This window comes from Salmo salar, chromosome 02 (assembly GCF_965601325.2).
Source record: "Salmo salar chromosome 02, fSalSal1, whole genome shotgun sequence".
Classification (NCBI taxonomy): domain Eukaryota; kingdom Metazoa; phylum Chordata; class Actinopteri; order Salmoniformes; family Salmonidae; genus Salmo; species Salmo salar.
The window spans coordinates 53377585-53397402 of record NC_138292.1 but is presented as its reverse complement, the minus strand read 5'-3'; the positions used below and the strand labels follow the sequence as shown (position 1 = coordinate 53397402).

General features: G+C 42.5%; 1 protein-coding gene across 10 annotated transcripts in view; it reads left to right on the top strand.

The window, feature by feature from the left end:
• kif16ba (kinesin family member 16Ba) overlaps positions 1-13179 on the top strand; it is a 28710-nt gene extending 15531 nt beyond the window's left edge. Inside the window, exons 18-28 of one of the 10 annotated variants that reach the window (XM_014172912.3) lie at positions 109-144; positions 501-554; positions 824-2188; positions 2727-2903; positions 4522-4627; positions 4845-4892; positions 5201-5251; positions 9214-9336; positions 9502-9591; positions 9696-9779; positions 10974-13179. In XM_014172912.3, coding sequence (XP_014028387.1) covers positions 109-144; positions 501-554; positions 824-2188; positions 2727-2903; positions 4522-4627; positions 4845-4892; positions 5201-5251; positions 9214-9336; positions 9502-9591; positions 9696-9779; positions 10974-11144 — 2305 coding nt within the window. In that variant the 3' untranslated portion in view covers positions 11145-13179. Of the gene's footprint in view, positions 1-108; positions 145-500; positions 555-823; positions 2189-2726; positions 2904-4521; positions 4628-4844; positions 4893-5200; positions 5252-5894; positions 9037-9210; positions 9337-9501; positions 9592-9695; positions 9780-10973 lie in introns of those variants that run through there. The other 9 variants (XM_014172906.3, XM_045705781.2, XM_045705780.2 and 6 more) reach the window with 9 other exon arrangements.
• The last annotated feature ends 6639 nt before the right edge of the window (positions 13180-19818 follow it).

Sequence of the window (19818 nt, the reverse complement as noted above, 5' to 3'; positions counted from 1 at the left end):
GGTAACGGTTATGGCTGTGTTTTAACTCCTTTTGTGTGATTTTAATGCTCTTCATTGAGTCTAATTTTCTAAGTACAGTAACTAATGTATCTCTGACCCCTCCCTCAGCAGTCTCTTCACTGAAAAGGGGCCTATCTATCTCAGGTAGACCCAACCAGAGTGTTCAATGTTCACTGCTTTGTTTTAACAATGCTTGTGAAACATGAAACATCATTTTCACTTTGTCCAGCCACCACTATGTTTGAACATAAGCCGTCATCGTCTTGTTTTTATTATGATTTTGCACGTCGCCCCGCTTGCTTCAATCACTGTTTTGGCACAAAATGATGACATCAAGCTTTGACATCCATTGCCTTGTATGAAGCTCTTCAGTCATTCCATGTGCCAATTGCAGCCTTCATTTCTGTTATCATGCTGTCTCGTTGAGTAATACTGGTGTGTGTCCAGTCTCACTGTCATTGTTATTAAGCCAGCTAAATGATGATGGTGTACTTGCCTAGGTTGGAATTTGAGAGACAGCAACGGGAAGAGCTGGAGAAGCTGGAACACAAAAGGTGCGAGGGGAGACACACACACAAACATGCTCACATTTTGACTATATAAGTCCAATAATGCTTACTCACTAGTCACCTGTAATGCACCACATTGTAGGAATGGTGTGCTTTAAAAGCAAATATGCTGACATTACATGATTATTGGAGACTCTCTTATTGTTAATATCAATCGTTCAAAAAATGCCTTGTTTACTATGTATGTGTTTGGCGAATGACCATAGCGCATTGCATAGTGTTTCATGATTTGTTTGTATTTGGTTGGGGTGCAGGAGGCTTATTAAGGAGATGGAAGACAGGCAGAAGTGTGAGAAGGCGGAGCTGGAGCGCCTGCAACAGGAGGTGGAGTCCCAGCGCAAGGAGTCGGAGCAGGTGCAGCAGCGCATCCGCCGCCAGGAGGAGACCCTCCGCTGCCGCAGCCAGGACATCGAGAGCCGCCTGCGCGACCTCCTGGCTGAGAAGCAGCGCTTTGAGGAGGAGCGCCACCGCGAGACCAAGGAGCTGGAGCTCCAGAGGCGCCAGCGGCGAAAGCAGCAGGAGGAACGCGAGGATGAGAAGACGCAGGACGAGGAGGCGCGACGCCATAGCGAGGCGGCAGAGCGTGCCGAGCAGGCGGAGATCTTCCGCGAGCTGGAGCGGCTGAAGCGGGAGCACGAGGAGCAGGCGGTGCGGCTGGAGGCAGAGAGGCGGAGGCTGGAGGAGCGCGAGATGGAGCAGCTAGGCCTGGTGGGGCGCCTAGAAGAGCAGCTGAAGGAGCGCCACGAAGCGGCGGCTGCCCTGCTGACCCGCGAGGACACCCGGCGCCTGGACGAGGAGCGCCGTGCCTTGGCCGAGATCCGCTCCGCACTGCTCCGCGCCAAGGAGGCCAGCGGGCGCTCCGACTGCGACGGAATGGGCGAGGAGGCCGGGCGAGCCGCCCAGGTCCGTTACACGGACTTCAAGGCAGCACAGGTGGATGAGCTGGGTCAGTTGGAGGAGGGGCTCCGGCAGCAGAAGGAGTGCCTGGAGAAGGAGGTGGCATCAGAGCGCGCTGCCCTTGCCGTCCTGGTCCACGCCCACAAAGAGCGGCAGCGACAGCTGCTAGAGACCCAGGAGAAGGGGGCACAGGACTCCTCAGAACTCTCCCAGGAGGAGCAGCGGATGCAACAGGCCGAGCAGCGCCTCCTTTTCAAGGAGGGCCGGCTAGCCAGCCTAACCGACAGCCTCCTGCCGGCGGTGGCCGATGAAAGGCAGAGGGCGGAGGAGCTGCTGAAACTCGGAAGCTCCTCTGGCGCTGGCAGCATTTCCAACATATCCCTGGGACTAGACAACACCCTGTACCAGGTGGAAAAGGAACTTGAGGAGAAGGAGGATCGCCTTGCCTCACACTGCGCCAGCGCCGAGCAGCTTCAGCAGCTGCAGGAGACGTACGAGTTCACGGCCAACGTGGCGCGTCAGGAGAAAAAAGTGCGGCGCAAGGAGAAGGAGATCCTGGAGGCGCGGGAGAAGCAGCAGCGTGAGTCCCTGGAGCAGGCGGTGGCGCGCCTGGAGAGAAGGCACTCAGCGCTGAGGCGCAGTCTCTCGCTGGACCCAGAGAGTGTGGAATCCAGGCGCAAGGCCTCCATTCTGGGGCCCGCGTGGGAACTCGACCAAGAGAGGTGCGCACGCTGTTATTTACTGTCACTACAGATACATCTGTAGAATCAATGAATAGTACAACATTTGCCCTCAAGTGGAAGGTGTGAAGTAGACCCATTGCTATCTACATAATTATAGAAAATGTAGATAAGCTGATGTCATAAGGTTTCAAGAGATGATAGCTGATGAGGGATGGTAAATGAGTGTCGTCGATGAATGATGATGGTATTACCACATTGGTCAATCCTTCCTGTCTTAAATGGTGTTCCTCAATTGGTAATATGATTATGGACATGATAAATAAGTAACTGCCTTTTTATAATTATATTGTACTATCACAACCGGACGTAATTGGGACTCCGATAGGGCGGCGCACAATTGGCCCAGCGTCGTCCGGTTATGGACAGTGTAGGCCGTCATTGTAAATAAGAATTTGTTCATAACTGACTTGCTTAGTTAAATAAAAAATAATAAAATAGTTTTGTGGAATGAGCGTATTTAGCATGACTCTGTGGGTCTATAGACACATGACAACTCTCCATCTCTCCATATCCTCAGGGTGGAACGGGAGATACAGAAGCTGAAGCAGAGGATCAATAAAACTGAGGGAAGTGGAAGGAGTCACACTGGGAGCGGCGATGAAAAGACCAGTCTCAGTACCCCCCCTGTCAGCCCAATCCAGAGCCTACCCCCAGTGCTGCCTATCACAGATGACGGGTACAGTGCCTTCAGAAAGTATTCAGACCCCTTGACTTTTTCCACATTTTGTTGTTTACACAGCCTGAATTTCAAATGGATTAAATTGAGATTTCTTTGTCACTGGCCTACACACAATACCACATGGAATTTGTTTTTAGAAATGTTTACAAAAAAACTAAACAATAACAAGCTGAAATGTCTTGAGTCAAGAAGTATTCAACCCCTTTGTTATGGCAAGCCTAAATGAGTTCAGGAGTAAGAATTTGCTTAACAAGTCACATAATAAGTTTGCATGCACACACTGTGAGCAATAATAGTGATTAACAGGATTTTCAAAGGACTACCTCATCTCTGTACCCATACAGTTATCTATGTGGTCCCTCAATCGAGCAGTGAATTTCAAACAGGTTCAACCACAAAGACCAGGGAAGTTTTCCAATGCCTTGCAAAGAAGGGTACCTATTGGTAGATAATATATATTTTTTAAAAGCACACTTTGAATATCCCTTTGAGCATGGTGAAGTTATTAATTACACTTTGGATGGTGTATCAATACACCCAGTTACTACAAATATACAGGCGTCCTTCCTAACTCAGTTGCCGGAAAGGAAGGAAACCACTCAGGGATTTCACTGAGGCCAGTGGTGACTTTAAAACAGGGTTTAATGGCTGTGATAGGAGAGAACTGAGAATGGATCAATAGTGTAGTTACTCCACAACTAACCTAATTGACAGAGTGAAAAGAAGGAAGCCTGTACAGAATAAAAATTATTCCAAAACAAGCATCCTGTTTGCAACAAGGCAGTAAAGTAATACTGCAAAACATTGCGGCAAAGCAATTAACTTTTTGTCCTGAATACAAAGTGTCATGTTTGGGGCAAGTCCAATGCAACATATTGCTGAGTATCACTCTCCATATTTTCAAGCATAGTAGTGGCTGCATCATGTTATGGGTGTGCTTGTAATTGTTAAGGACTGGGGAGTTTTTCCAGGATAAAAAAAGAAATGAAATTGAGCTAAGCACAGGCAAAATACTAGAGGAAAACCTGGTTCAGTCTGCTTTCCACCAGACACTGGGAGATGAATTCACCTTTCAGCAGGACAATAAAGGCCAGATTTACACTGGAGTTGCTTACAAAGAAGACAGTGAATGTCCCTGAGTGGCCAAGTTAAAGTTTTGAGTTAAATCTGCTTGGAAATCTATGGCAAGACCTGAAAATAGTTGTCTAGCAATGATCAACAACCAATGTGACAGAGATTGAAGAATTTTGAAAAGCATAATGGGAAAATGTGTGGAAAGCTCTTAGAGATTTACCCAGAATATTTTTTTATATTTTTTTACAAATGTTGGAACATTTCTTCCACTTGGACATTTTGTGTAGATCGTTGACAAATCAATGTTAATCTCACTTTGTAACACAACAAAATGTGGAGAAAGTAAATGTGTGTGTGTGAATACTTTCTGAAGGCACTGTATGTGTCATCCTATGTAATATTCACAATGATAGCCAGAAACAGCACAGGCAAATTTGTTGTAGGTGGAGAATGATGAAATGTATATGATCATAATAAAGATGCATTCTTTTTTGACAGTAGGGTTGACCTGGCCATTGCAGATTTTGAGTATCTAATAAGTTTCCTTATCCGTTGACAGGATAAATGCATACATTGAGGAGGAGGTTAAAAGAAGGATACAGAAGCTGAACCTCTTCAATGGTGACAAAAACATTGTGCTCTCGCTTTCATCTGAATCTCTGCAGGTAAGCATCAGTGATGCATTGTTTTGTTTGCCTTCTCCATATGCAATATTAAGATGGTGATATTTCTCAATCTCAAGAATAGATTCTTGATGTTCAAACTCATAAAGTCTTAGTTACTATAGCCTTTCATGCAATGGGAGCATAATAAAGAAACCCCAATTTGGAAATTGTGGCTTTTGGAAAAATAGCAATTATATGAAGTTCTTCAATCCTACAGGAGTACAAAGAAGTTAATGAATCTTGCTCTGTTAGATCAACAGATGAGGTAAGCCCAGGTCCTCGACACAGGGTATACAGAATGGACTATAATTTGCATGCATTTCTGATAATTCTCTATAGAGGTTACATGGACCAATCAAGTGGGGTCTTTCTCAAATGTTTTTGTATGTGGATGATGTTTTGCCTGGTTTTCTTTTCTTTTCCCCAATATGAGAGGAACTCTGGCTTGCCTAATGGCAAAGTTGTCCATTTACCACAGCATATGCAGTTTTGGTTTGAAATGAATTTGACATTGCAATGTATCTTTTAGGAATTGTTTGTCATTGCTTAGAAGTGTGGTCTTATTCGTTACAGGATGATGACAAGCTGCAAAACCGTGTCAACCCTAGGAAATTGAAATATGAGGTAAGGCTTGAGTTTTTTTCTGTTGGTGATGAAGAAACTAACCAGACATTTTTAAACAATAATTTAACTTAACTGGCAATCATTCTGAATCTTCACTAACCACCACACCAACTACGAACAAATGCATGCCGTTTGTAAAAGGCGCTTTAGGGAACATCCTGCTTTACAGGAATCCCACATTTGTATCTGATAAACATAGAAGATTCCTAAACCAAGGACTTAAGACCTTTTTTATAAAGAAATTGCAAAAACATAAGACTATAAAAGAAGCAGGAAATTGGATAAAATACTCAATTGGCTAAAGGAAACCAGTCACTGACAGAGGAGGGCGACTTAAGTGTAGAACATAAGGAGAAATGTCCAACCAAACAGGGTTGGCAAAAAGGAAAGGTCAAAATTGCATGGAAGCCTTGGATGTGTAATTTTGTATTCATGCTGCATAACAATCATTAATCTCTTTAATTGCGTTTTGAATTGTAATCTTGCTCATCTGGATTTTATTTCAATCACAACTGGATTTTTACACTTGGTGGAGGACGAACTTAATTTACTGGGGTGAGAAGGAATACATAAAAGACTATAATTCAGAGCTGTGATCTCTGGTTTGAAGTTATAGTCATGGAATCCCCCCTTGTCCACACAGAAAGACTCCTTGCTGTGGCGTAGCTTCCTGTGTGTCCCAGAACGTGAGACGAGCACTCACCTGGAAGGGGCTACAACAAGTTCAGAAGAAGGCGGCGGCAAAGACCGCTCTGAGTTAGATAAAATTGGCAATCCAGAAAGGGACACCAAAGTCTTGGCAGAAAATGATAGAATGCCTGATAAAGAGGGTGAAAAAGCAAAATGGTGGCAGGTGGAAGTGAAGGGGAAGGTTGACCAAGCTGAGAGCGAGAAGAGTAGCTGTGATTTTAAAACCAAGGACTGGGGATTTAGGTCTACAAACACCATAGTCGGTGAGGATGGAAATAACAGCCAATGTAGGCCAGATGAGGAAGAAACCAATTTCAGTTGCTACATTGTTGATGACAAGACAAAAAGTCTATCATATTATCAGTCCAGAGAAACCAGAACAGAAAACCCACTGTTGCTCTCACAGTTTGACTCTTCGGAAGGAACCAAAGACCAAGTTCAGAACACAAGCAAGACAAGTAACGACACTGCAACCGTGATAAATTCTGAAGTCCCCATACTGAGACAAAGTTCAAAGAGACAAATCACCATCGAGGGCTACTTTGGTCTCAACAACATCCCTAAAGAGTCTGTAAATGGGCAGGTGCAGAGGAATCTGAGAACTTCAGAACCGGATCTATTAACCAACGAACTGGGAGCCAAACAGAGTTATGTCCTTGGATACTTGGCAGGCAAGCTGTCTGGAGTTTACAATGACGCTGGACGATATCTGCAGAGTACACGGGATATCATTCGGCAGGTTCGAGCAGGAGAGACTTCAGCATTGACTAGTACATTCTCTCAGTACATGACCATAGTTACAAAAGATCTTCCACTTGCTCAGAAAAAGCAGCTTGAACCTTCAATGAAACCCGACTCGAGGCAGAATAAAGTTCATTTTGCCAATTTGACAGGCAATTGCCTTTTCAATGTACCCGAGAAAGGTAATGTGTCTGCAATTCCGGACATTTCATTATGGCCTAAAGGCTCTATGACTACATACAAAGACGGGGAGCCTGTCATTTATTGTCAGACGCTTGTGCAGTTTCCCATATGCCTTTCGGAATTACAGTCTCTTCCGCTTCAGAAGATGCTCTATCGTTTGTACTGTGTGACACCCAAAATCGCTGCCATTTCCCAACACCTTTTGGGTATCTACTGGCTAAGTGTTGCCAATTGCAAACAGCCTACACCACAACCAAGTTGCTTACTGTTATCTGAAACCGACCTCTATGCAGTCTCCGCTGGTACTGGTTTAGGTAACAACCAACCTTTGGCAGTTTTTCAGCACTTCAGTCTCTTGCACATCAAAGAGATCCAAGTGAGCTTTGCTGGGCAGCATGTACGACTCCTGGGCTCCACTAAAGACACCATCTTGGTCATCTTCACCCACAGCAAAGAGCTTACCCAGGAGCTATGCTGTACCCTGCTGAAGATCCTTGCCCCGGCAGAGGTTCAAGAAGGCCCAGGAGCCCACCCCTTGCTTTGTGGGGACCTCTCGCGCCTCTCTCTGGACTGGAGGTCCTACGTTCCAGACCTTCTTCTGGATAGTGGCCTCTGTGTTACCTCACGCTTTAAGAGGATCATGGCTGACCTGCTCTATATCCTGCACGGCAACATGGAAGGACCCAACAAGCCCTCCTTGGCTAACATATACCTTCTTCTCTACACTTCCATCAAGGTGGAAAACTATTCCACCTCGCACCAAGTTGTCCTTTGCCAGTTCTTTCTCACCGACAATCACATAGGCCTGGTGCAAGAGGATGCTGTGTTCCACCCGGAACCTCGAGGCTCAACTCTGGTTCCCATCCAACCCCAGTTTCAGGGAGTAGAGCTGCGCAGACGCTCAGACATCCGATGTGTGCTTGTGAGACACAGCGATAGATGTATGGTGCTTGACATCGTATTCTCCGTAACTCACGAAAGGCAGATTGAGACCAAAAGAAAGACGAGGAAAGGCATTGTCCCTCTACCTTCTGATTGCAGGCCCCCAGCTCATTCCTGGAAATTAACTTTCAGCTCTACCTCGGATGCAGCAATCCTAATCAATCATCTGTCAACCTGATTTAAGGCTGTGCTGACAGGTCATAAAAGGATGTAATGCTAATAGGTAATAAATGGAAAGGAGTTTAACTGCCACTGCAGGCCTGAAGCATAATGACTGTGTCGTCCTGCTGAACTCCTCTTGTTTTCTTTCAGTATTGCACTTGAGCAAGAAAGCCATTGTGAGTTGGCTAGCTAGCTACATTCAGTATTGTCAGCCAACTGCATTTCTGAGTATAGTAATCAGATAGCTAGACTGATAACATTAGGATTTGCATACTACAAGAGTTGAGCAACATTGTAGAAAAGATTTCACTTGTAAATCTTATTTTGTTTGAGCATGATGGTACCGTCCTACCACTTCCAATGTGTATGTAAGTTTAAATGATTTGTTTGATTAGTTGAATCATATTCCAAAAAAACATTATTGTAACATGGTAGCCATGCCTTTAGTAATTGACATTATGGACGTACATTAACAATAACATTTTATTGAAACTTCTACAGGATCCTCATGAATATTGTGTTATAAGAAAATACATATCTATATTATAAATATAGATTAAATACTCAAATGTAAAGGTCTAACCCCAATGGCTGCTATTGATTTTAAAGTGTTTTATAGTATATTTTAATGCTTCTCTTCTTAACATACTGCCACTGTGGTGGTACACCTTAATCAAGTCTAGTCAACCCTTAATTGTCACTTTTAAGAACAATTTTACTCACAAACCTAATTGTTTTGTATTGGCTATTTCATCGATTTTCTTTCCTACTACAAGGAATAGGGTGCCCTTTTGTTTAGTCAGCTTAGCTCTCCCTCTCTGTTCTTTACATGAATGCTCACATCAATCATTAATGGCTGGTAAAAAAAAAATCGTCAATATGTTTGTGTATACGTTTATGCATATTCATCATATGGTAATGTACAATATGATTTTGAGGAATATGTATGAATAGTAATATGAAGAATGTCCGAAGTATAATATGACTTGTGACTATGATCACTGCAATAATGTTAATAAAAGATGGTTAATTGTTTTAACAAAAAATAAAGATGGGCTTACACAGAACACTTTGTGTTGCCTGGTTGTATCTAGCCGTTCTGTTTCGTACCTATTCACTGTTGTCTTATAAATAAGACTACACCTTCCTGTCCATGTTTCTTTCTCTCTCTCTCTCTCTCTCTCTCTCTCTCTCTCTCTCTCTCTCTCATTTTCCTTTCATTCCACCCATGTCTTTCCCAGCAGCGATTTGTCTCTGTCCCTCTTGGGACCAACTCTGACTGCCTAAAGGACCCTGTTAAAATTAGCATTCCTCGCTATGTTCTCAGAGGGCAAGGGAAAGATGAGCACTTTGAGTTTGAAATTAAGGTAAGCTTCTCTTGTTAAGTGTCTCTCAAGATCCAGCATCATGGTTTTGCTATCTCTGGTCTTGTATACATGTCTGACAGGTCCATATCATACTACTTACTTAGTTCTCCATTTTGAGTTAGTTGTATCAGTCTTGTACTCAGTATTATTTTCCTCTCTCTTTAGATCACTGTAATGGATGAAACGTGGACAGTCTTCAGGAGATACAGCCGCTTTCGGGAAATGCACAAAACTCTCAAGATGAAATACCCCGAGGTAAAAGACTTTGAACTAGGAATTACCACATACTACACATCCTCTCCTATTGTAGATAATAGTAATATAATTGGTACAATCTTAATGACCTCCTTCCATACCAGCTTGCAGCTTTAGAATTCCCTCCCAAAAAACTCTTTGGAAACCGAGACGAGAGAATGGTTGCTGAACGGCAGAGTCACTTGGAGGTGGGTGCTGGCATTGACACATACTATTGCTTTTCTTAAAGTTGTAATGATTGACAGGGTTATTGAAATCTGTCGGTGACAAAAGTCTGAAGGTTTGTCATTCTCATCCATCAGTTCAGAGACCTATTTGTTCCTTGTCATACATCTAAAGCAGTAGTCGCCAAACTGTCGATCGCAAGGCATTCCTAGTCCATCACCAAACATTTCTGTAGAAAATCCAATGATAAAGCCTTTACGCTCCAATTTTTTTTGTATTAGTCTTGCGCTGTTGGTGGTAGGTGCACTTGAATCAGAAGCCCTGCACGCCGGGTAGGCAAAGTGTTCCCATTTTGAACCATTTAATTTGTCTGAAGGGACAAACTCTGCCTACCCTGCGGACCAAGAGAGCTAAATCAAGTGTGCCTACTGCGCTGGCCAATCGGATAGCTCAAAACACTGTGCCTACAGCTTCAACGACCCCACAGCAAAGTTTGATACTAGCCTACGTGAGATTTCATAACTTTTTAATACCCTGACCAAAGCGAGACTGTCAAAGATGCAGCAAACAGCTGCTGTGTTTGAGTGAGTTCATGTTTAAGGCTTTATTCAGCACTGTTTTTTATTTAACACTTTTACAAAACTAAAAAAGCGCTTCTCCATACTTCTACTCGCAACCAGCACTGCAATGAATCAGTAGCCAAGTGTATCGATAGGCTTGCCTTTTTATTATTTGCAGCTCGTCGTTTTTTGTTTTGTGTATATCGACCCTTTCTATGGTCATAAGAACATGAATTTGTGCATGAGGCAGAAATAATGTAGTGCGACTTGAGTTTCGCCATTAGGTGGAAGGCTGTCCCCTCTCTTTGGTCAGTCTTATCGGAGGAAAGGAGAGAGCAGGGAACTTGAGAGGCAGACCCTCTGCTGCTCTCTCCCTCCACTGAGACTGACCATCAGATGCAGGTACCATCAGTATAGTAAAATACAAAAGTTATTTAGTTGCAAATTTATTCAATTCATACTCAGCTGTGCCTTGCAAGTGATACAACAACTGATCTATTGTGTTATCAAAGCTCAAGTTTTGAAATATAATATAGTCTGAGAAGGCCAAGCATAGCCAATATGTTGTGATAATGTATTAGTGCACAAACCTCATTCCTACAGAACTGTTTTTATTAGGTTAATGTTACATATGCTTCCATTTTTTTGCTCCTCCAGAAATATCTGAAAAACTTCTTCAGGGTTATGATGTCGCCCTCCTCGGGCTCTCCACTCCGCACTGATTCAGACTCTGAGGGTGGTCTGCAGCTGTCCAAGCACGCCATCTGTGACTTCTCCCCGTTCTTTAAGAAGGGCGTCTTTGACTACAGCAGCCATGGAACTGGTTGAAGACATTTTGGATGAGGACAGGTTGGAGCTAGTCTGGCCCTAGATATTTTTGTGCTGTTTTGCCATTTCCTACGGTCATTGTCATGCATTGACCATTGGAGTTGACAAGACAGCGCCAGCAGATCTGTGACCAGGCTACGATGGAGCAGCTTTAATCCCAAAACCAAAGTGTGCAGTGCCTTCCCACGTCGCAGTCTAGGTATTGACCTCAGTACAACCAAGTTATCAGAGGCACTATGGAACAGTTATCTAACTTATTACTCACCTTACTACTTTTTTTCTTCTAGCTCTCCTCCTTTCCTTCCTTTCTTGTTAGGCCAGTACATTTGGAAATGGTTATTTTTTATGAGGACCAAACGCATGAGAAATAGTCTTATCTTATATGTCAAGTAAGTAATGTAATGACAACAGGTGTGGAATATTTGCTATTACAGTGACACAAAATGGTTCTTAAGCGGGCCTTGCAGAAAGGCAATGCAACCGCTGCCAATCTAGAAGACATTGCAAAGTCCTGGCATCAGTCACTTGCTAAGTCATCTACTCTGCTCTCTTCCTGTTCACCACAGTTTACTCAGAAATAATGTTCTGAAGGGAAGCTATACAAAAAAAAAAAACATTTTTATGCAGCTATAATTTCGACAGCAACTCTAGTTTCTACCATTTCTGGTGATATGCAATTGAGACTGACATGTGCTGTAACTATGGGAACTGACCATGAAGGCATTACTCTTCACTGCCTGTAGTGTTGATAAGGGTGGGCTGTTTCTGTATTGTATGGGTCATGGTTTCTCAAACTTGCTTAAAGGGGATGTTCAGTATTTTATGACTTAATGTTAGATGGTTACTCATCTGAAAAGTAGACTAACCCAACCATGGGTTACATTTCTTCTAGCCCATAGATTACTTTCAAGGTTAGAAAGCAAAAAACTGAACTTCCCCTTTTAATATTGATATCATGTCTCATTATTGTACAATGTATCAGTTGAAAATAGTCTGAGGAGAGGTACTTTTTTCACTCCCAATTTTCAGAGAAATGTAAAATTTTGTTATTTTGGTGAGCTGTCGAAGTAATAATAGCCTTTCACTTCACCTTTAATGGTAGCTACTTAAGTTAAAAAAAGTCAAGCTGATGTCACATATGGCATTTGTGCAGGTTGAATCATAGTATTCAGGATTGTGAGAATAATTGTTGAACTAAATGTGGCACGTCTCTCAAGACTTCACTTTTCAACACTTAATTGGGTATTATTTTTGGGCCTAGGCAGTTGGTGTGCCTACTGGTCCTGAAAGCTGTTGCTCTCCATGTTTCTAACTGGGTAATAGAATTACACTTTTGTTGACCGCATGTCTTCAAAGTTTCACACTTAATACAATCACTGCTGCTGATTCAACACTTTAATAACTGGACATACTGTAGGTGCTAATACTTGTGTTGTGGATGCCAAACAGTTTACTTGGGGTTAGACTTACTATGTCTTTGTAAATCTGTAACAAAATATACATATTTCTTAAGTAATAAGGTGGTACAAATATACTACAGTTTCACATTAAATTTAGCATAGTGCAAAATCTTTAATCACTCCCTTTGTAAAGCATATTGTATACATAATGTATATTTGAATGTTTATGTGCATAGTTTTCTACATGAAGTGCTTGTACACACGCAATGTAAACTATTGACATTGAATGTCATATAAGGGATTGTATATTATAACTGCTATAACTGATTTAGCTTTGATATCTTAATGATGTAAGAGGAGGACCAGTTTGCTTTACTGGTGTCATTTTGAGACTCCAAGTTGAGGGATTGAAAGTTAGTCATATGGAAGTACTGTAGTAGAAACTTCTTTAGTTTTATATTATTTTTTAGAACTGGAATAGAATTAGATTGATTTTCATAACTGACAGCTCATTTGTGTCTTTATGTCCTGTAAAAACACTTGGCTATCTGCAAAATAATGTACATCAAGAAACTGATTAGTTGTACCAGACACATTTACAAAATAAATACATTTGATAAAACTCCTGCAAAATATTTTGCTGCGGCATTGTGTGTTTATAACATGGATGCAACTCATAAAACAAATATGGACAGTTTATGACCTCTTGAATATCTTACTGGAGTAATACACTTACTGGTGTAATACACAGCAAGCATATCAAACTATTTCTTTTTATTTTACATTTTATTTCACCTTTATTTAACCAGGTAGGCCAGTTGAGAACAAGTTCTCATTTACAACTGCGACCTGGCCAAGATGAAGCAAAGCAGTGCGACAAATACAGAGTTACACATTGAATAAACATAGTCAATAACACAATAGAAAAAAATATATATATATACAGTGTGTGCAAATGAGGTAAGATTAGGGAGGTAAGGCAATAAATAGGCCGTAGTGGCGAAGTAATTACAATTTAGCAATAAACACTGGAGTGATGGATATGCAGAAGATGAATGTGCAAGTAGAGATACTGGGGTGCAAAGGAGCAAGTTTAAAAATTAATAATTAAATAACAATATGGGGATGAGGTAGTTGGATGGGCTATTTATAGATGGGCAATGTGCAGTGATCTGTGAGCTGCTCTGACAGCTGATGCTTAAAGTTAGTGAGGGACATATAAGTCTACAGCTTCAGTGATATTTTTGATTATTTTTTTTGCAATTCATTCCAGTCATTGGCAGCAGAGAACTGGAAGGAAAGGTGGCCAAAGTAGGAAAAAGCATTGGGGGTGACCAGTGAAATATACTTGCTAGTGCGTGTGCTACGGGTGGGTGCTGCTATGGTGACCAGTGAGCTGAGATAAGGTGGGGCTTTACCTAGCAAAGACTTATTGGTGACCTGGAGAGAGTGGGTTTGGCGACGAATATGAAGCGAGGGCCAGCCAACGAGAGCATACAGGTCGCAGTGGTGGGTAGTATATGGGGCTTTGGTGACAAAACGGATGGCACTGTGATAGACTGCATCCAATTTGCTGAGTAGAGTGTTCGAGGCTATTTTATAAATGACAACGCCAAAGTCTAGGATCGGTAGGATAGTCACTTTTACGAGGGTATGCTTGGCAGCGTGAGTGAAGGAGGCTTTGTTGCGAAATAGGAAGCCAATTGTAGATGTAATTTTGGATTGGAGATGCTTAATGTGAGTCTGGAAGGAGAGTTTACAGTCTAACCAAACACCTAGGTGTTTGTAATTGTCCACATATTCTAAGTCAGAACCGTCCAGAATAGTGATGCTGGACGGGCGGGCAGGTGCGGGCAGCGATAGGTTGAAGAGCATGCATTTAGTTTTACTTGCATTTAAAAGCAGTTGGAGTCCACGGAAGGAGAGTTGTATGGCAATAGAAGCTCGTTTGGAGGTTAGTTAAGTGTCCAAAGAGGGGCCAGACGTATACAGAATGGTGTCATCTGCGTAGAGGTGGATCAGAGAATCACCAGCAGCAAGAGCGACAAGAGTGGGCCTGAGAATTGAACCCTGTGGCACCCCCATAGAGACTGCCACAGGTCTGGACAACAGCCCCCCGATTTGACACACTGAACTCTGTCTGAGAAGTAGTTGGTGAACTAGGCGAGGCAGTCATTTGAGAAACCAAGGCTGAGTCTGCCGATAAGAATGGGGTGATTGACAGAGTCGAAAGCCTTGGCCAGGTCGTTGAAGACACCTGCACAATACTGTCTTTTATCATTGGCGGTTATGATATCGTTTAGGACCTTGTGCGTGGCTGAGGTGCACCCATGACCAGCTCAGAAACCAGATTGCATAGCGGAGAAGGTACGGTGGGATTCGAAATGGTCGGTGATCTGTTTATTAACTTGGCTTTCGAAGACCTTAGAAAGGCAGGGTAGGATAGATATATAGGTCTGTAACAGTTTGGGTCTAGAGTGTATCCCCCTTTGAAGAGGGGGATGACCGCAGCAGCTTTCCAATCTTTGGGGATCTCAGACGATACGAAAGAGGTTGAACAGGCTAGTAATAGGGGTTGCAACAATTGTGGCAGATAATTTCAGAAAGCGAGGGTCCAGATTGTCTAGCCCAGCTGATTTGTAGGGGTCCAGATTTTGCAACTCTTTCAGAACATCAGCTATCTGGATTTGGGTGAAGGAGAAAAGGGGGAGGCTTGTGCAAGTTGCTCTGGGGGGTGCAGGGCTGTTGACCGGGGTAGGGGTAGCCAGGTGGAAAGCATGGCCAGCCGTAGAGATATTGAAATTCTCAATTATTGTGGATTCATCGGTGGTGACAGTGTTTTTCCTAGCCTCAGTGCAGTGGCCAGCTGGCAGGAGGTGCTCTTATTCTCCATGGACTTTATAGTGTCCTAGAACATTTTGGAGTTTGTGCTACAGGATGCAAATTTCTGTTATGAAAGCAAAGGCTAGCTTATTCAAACTGCCTGTGTATTGGTTCCTAACTTCCCTGAAAAGTTGCATATCGCGGGGGCTATTCGATGCTAATGCAGTATGTTTTTGTGCTGGTCACTGGCAGTCAGGTCTGGAGTGAACCAAGGGCTATATCTGTTCCTGGTTCAACATTTTTTCAATGGGGCATGCTTATTTAAGATGGTGAGGAAAGCACTTTTTTAAAGAATAACCAGGCATCCTCTACGGATGGAATGAGGTCAATATCCTTCCAGGATACCCGGACCAGGTCGATTAGAAAGGCCTGCTCGCTGAAGTGTTTTAGGGAGCGTTTGACAGTGATGAGGGGTGGTCGTTTGACCGCAGACCCATTACGGACGCAGGCAATAAGGCAGTGATCGCTGAGACCCTGGTTGAAGACACCAGAGGTGTATTTAGAGGGCAGGTTGGTCAGAATGATATCTATGAGGGTGCCCGTGTTTACAAATTTGGGGTTGTACCTGGTAGGTTCATTGATAATTTGTGTGAGATTGAGGGCATCTAGCTTAGATTGTAGGACGGCCGGGGTGTTAAGCATGTCCCAGTTTAGGTCACCTAACAGTATGAGCTCTGAAGATAGATGGGAGGCAATCAATTCACATATGGTGAACAGGGGACTGCTGGGGGCAGAAGGTGGTTATAACAAGTGGCAACGGTGAGAGACTTGTTTCTGGAAAGGTGGATTTTTAGAAGTAGAAGCTCATTGTTTGGGCACAGACCTGGATAGTATGACAGAGCTCTACAGGCTGTCTCTGAAGTAGATTGAAACTCCACCCCCTTTGGCAGTTCTATCTTGTCGGAAGATGTTATAGTTAGGGATGGAAATTTCAGGATTTTTGGTGGCCTTCCTAAACCATGATTCCGACACGGCTAAGACATCCGGGTTGGCAGCGTGTGCTAAAGCAGTGAAGAAAACAAACATAGGGAGGAGGTTTCTAATGTTAACATGCATGAAACCAAGGCTTTTACAGTTACAGAAGTCAACAAATGAGAGCGCCTGGGGAATGGGAGTGGAGCTAGGTGCTGCAGGGCTTGGATTAACCTCTACATCACCAGAGGAGGAGTAGGATAAGGGTATGGCTAAAGGCTATTTGAACTGGTCTAGTGCGTTCAGAACAGAGAGTAAAAGGAACAGGTTTCTGGGCGCGGAAGAATAGATTCAAGGCATAATGTACAGACAAGGGTATGGTAGGATGTGAATACAGTGGAGGAAACCTAGGCATTGAGTGACGATAAGAGAGGTTTTGTCTCTAGAGACATCATTTAGACCAGGTGAGGTCACCGCATGTGTGGGAGGTGAAACAATTCTTGCATAACTCATGTTCAAATGGGTGTAGTCTTTTAATACTTAGAATTATGAATTACAGTGCATTCGGAAAGTATTCAGACCCCTTGACTTCTTTTCTACATTTTGTTACAGCCGTATTCTAAAATGTATTAAATCATTTCCCCCTCAATCTACACAAAATACCCCATAATGACAAAGTAAAGCTAGGTTTTTAGACATTTTAGCAAATGTATTTAAAATACAAAACTGAAATATCACATTTTACATAAGTATTCAGACCCATTATTCAGTACTTTCTTAAAGCACCTTTGGCAGCGATTAGTCTTGAGTCTTATTGGGTATGACGCTTCAAGCTTGGCACACCAATATTTGGGGAGTTTCTCCCATTTCTTCTCTGTAGATCCTCTCAAGCTCTGTCAAGTTGAAAGGGGAGCGTTGATGCACAGCTATTTTCAGGTCTATCAAGAGAAGTTCGATCTGGTTCAAGTCCAGGATCTGGCTGGGCCACTCAAGGACATTCCGAGACTTGTCCCGAAGCCACTCCTGCGTTGTCTTGGCTGTGTGCTTAGGGTCTTGTCCTGCTGGAAGGTGAACCTTCACCCCAGTCTGAGGTCCTGAGTGATCTGAAGCAGGTTTTCCGTTTACAAACCTGTTTTTGCTTTGTTGTTATGGGGTGTAGATTGATGAGGGGGAAAAACTATTTAATCCATTTTAGAATAAAGCTGTAATTTAACAAAGTGGAAAAACTCAAGAGGTCTGAATACTTTCTGAATGCACTGTAGTATTAGTACAAGAAAAGATAATTGGACGCAGCACATCAAGTTGAAGAAATGCCACATTTTTGCAATTCAGTGCACAATATTGAGTGGCAGACAAGTAGTTAGCTTGTCTGTAATCTTTTCTTATTGTTTTCATATTCTAACATAAACAAGGGATTATTCATTTATACAACAAATAACAATCTTGAAATTGACCAAGATAATAAAAAAACTACCAGGGTGGTCATGACCTTGCTGTAGAGCCCTAAGTTCACATGGTCAAGAAATTCAAGGCCACATCTCGATGTCCTCAATAGTAGTTTCACCAATGGCTGCAGCTCTCCTTTTTGACCAATATCTCAATATGAAGATAATCGTTATCGTTCACAAGCACTCCAAAATCATCGACTAAAGCAGGCCAGCACCCTGGAGTCAACTCTTCGCTGTTGACGTCGAGACTGGTATTTTGCCTGTACTATTTAATGAAGCTGCCAGTTGAGGACTTGAGGCGTCTGTTTCTCAAACTAGACACTTTAATGTACTTGCCCTCTTGCTCAGTTGTGCACCGGGGCCTCCCACTCCTCTTTCTATTCTGGTTAGAGACAGTTTGAGCTGTTCTGTGAAGGGAGTAGTACACAGCGTTGTACGATATCTTCAGTTTCTTGGCAATTCCTCGCATGGAATAGCCTTCATTTCTCAGAACAAGAATAGACTGACGAGTTTCAGAAGAAAGTTCTTTGTTTCTGGCCATTTTGAGCCTGTATTTGAACCCACAAATGCTGGCGCTCCAGCTACTCAACCAGTCTAAAGAAGGTCAGTTTTATTGCTTCTTTAAATCAGAACAACAGTTTTCAGCTCTGCTAACAAGGGTTTTCTAATGATCAACTAGCCTTTTAAAATGATAAACTTGGATTAGCTAACAAGGTGCCATTGGAACACAGGAGAGATGGTTGCTGATAATGGGCCTCTGTACGCATATGTAGATATTACATAAAAAATCTGCTGTTTCCAGCTACAATAGTCATTTACAACATTAACGTCTACACTGTATTTCTGATCAATTTGATGTTATTTTAATGGACCAAAAAAATTGCTTTTTTTCAGTAACAAGAACATTTCTAAGTGACCACAAACATTTGAACGGTAGTGTATGTGAGAGTGGATTCTCGGCCCTCAATTGCATGAAAACTAAATACCGGCACAGACTGCGTGGAAAATTATTTAAGACTGAGACTCTCCAATACAACCCAACATTGCAGAGTTATGTGCATCCTTTCAAGCACACCTTTCTCATTAACCTGTGGTGAGTTATTCACAATTTTTGATGAACAAATAAGGTTTAATATGTAAGATGGTTAAATAAAGAGAAATTATTGATTATTATTTGTGCCCTGGTCCTATAAAAGCTCTTTGTCACAATCCGACTCGTGGGAAGTGACAAACTCACACTCATTCTTATGTTTAAATGTATAGTGTGTGGCAGGCTTACAATGATTTCAAAAAAAAATTGAGAGTGCGCTGACCCCGGTGCTAGAGGAGGTACGCAGCTGGAGGTTGAATGTTTGAAGGGGTACGGACAGGACTATAAAAAGTTTGGGAACCACTGGACTTAAGCAACACACACTTTCCAACGGGCTATGGGAGGTTGTTGGCCTTCTATTTTCCAAATGTATTTGTTCTGCTTTGTACATTCATATTGGTTCCAGGTTGGGACCTCCTTTGCAGATTTTTATGTCACTCTTAGATCTGCTGTTAGTTGCCTATTGCAGTAGTATGTACCGGAGTCTGGGGTTTCCCCACCAACTATAACCAATGCCTTTTGTCTGTTGTTGAACCATGTTTGCCTGGATCAGTAATGTGTTTGACATAGACTTCATCTTGAACAGTAGGAATGTCTACCTTTTTTCCATCTATTTCTCTGCTCCATGTTACCTTACTCCCCACAGGGTGATTACAAGCTCAGGGTAGCTGCATTCCTCTCAGGCACTGTCCTCTTGCTTGATTAATCTCTGTCATAAGGAACATAAATTAAGAATTACTTCTGTATCTCGAGTCTAGATCTGAGGATACAACAATAGATTGTGGACAATTGTGTAGTTTACTCCAAATACTGAACTAATGATAACACCACAGCTTAATACTTTCACGCGCCAAAATGTCAAAGAAGGACATGGCTTCTGAACATAATTCAGGACAAAAAAACTACATTACCTCTTGGATTACTTTGAAATTCACAAAGGA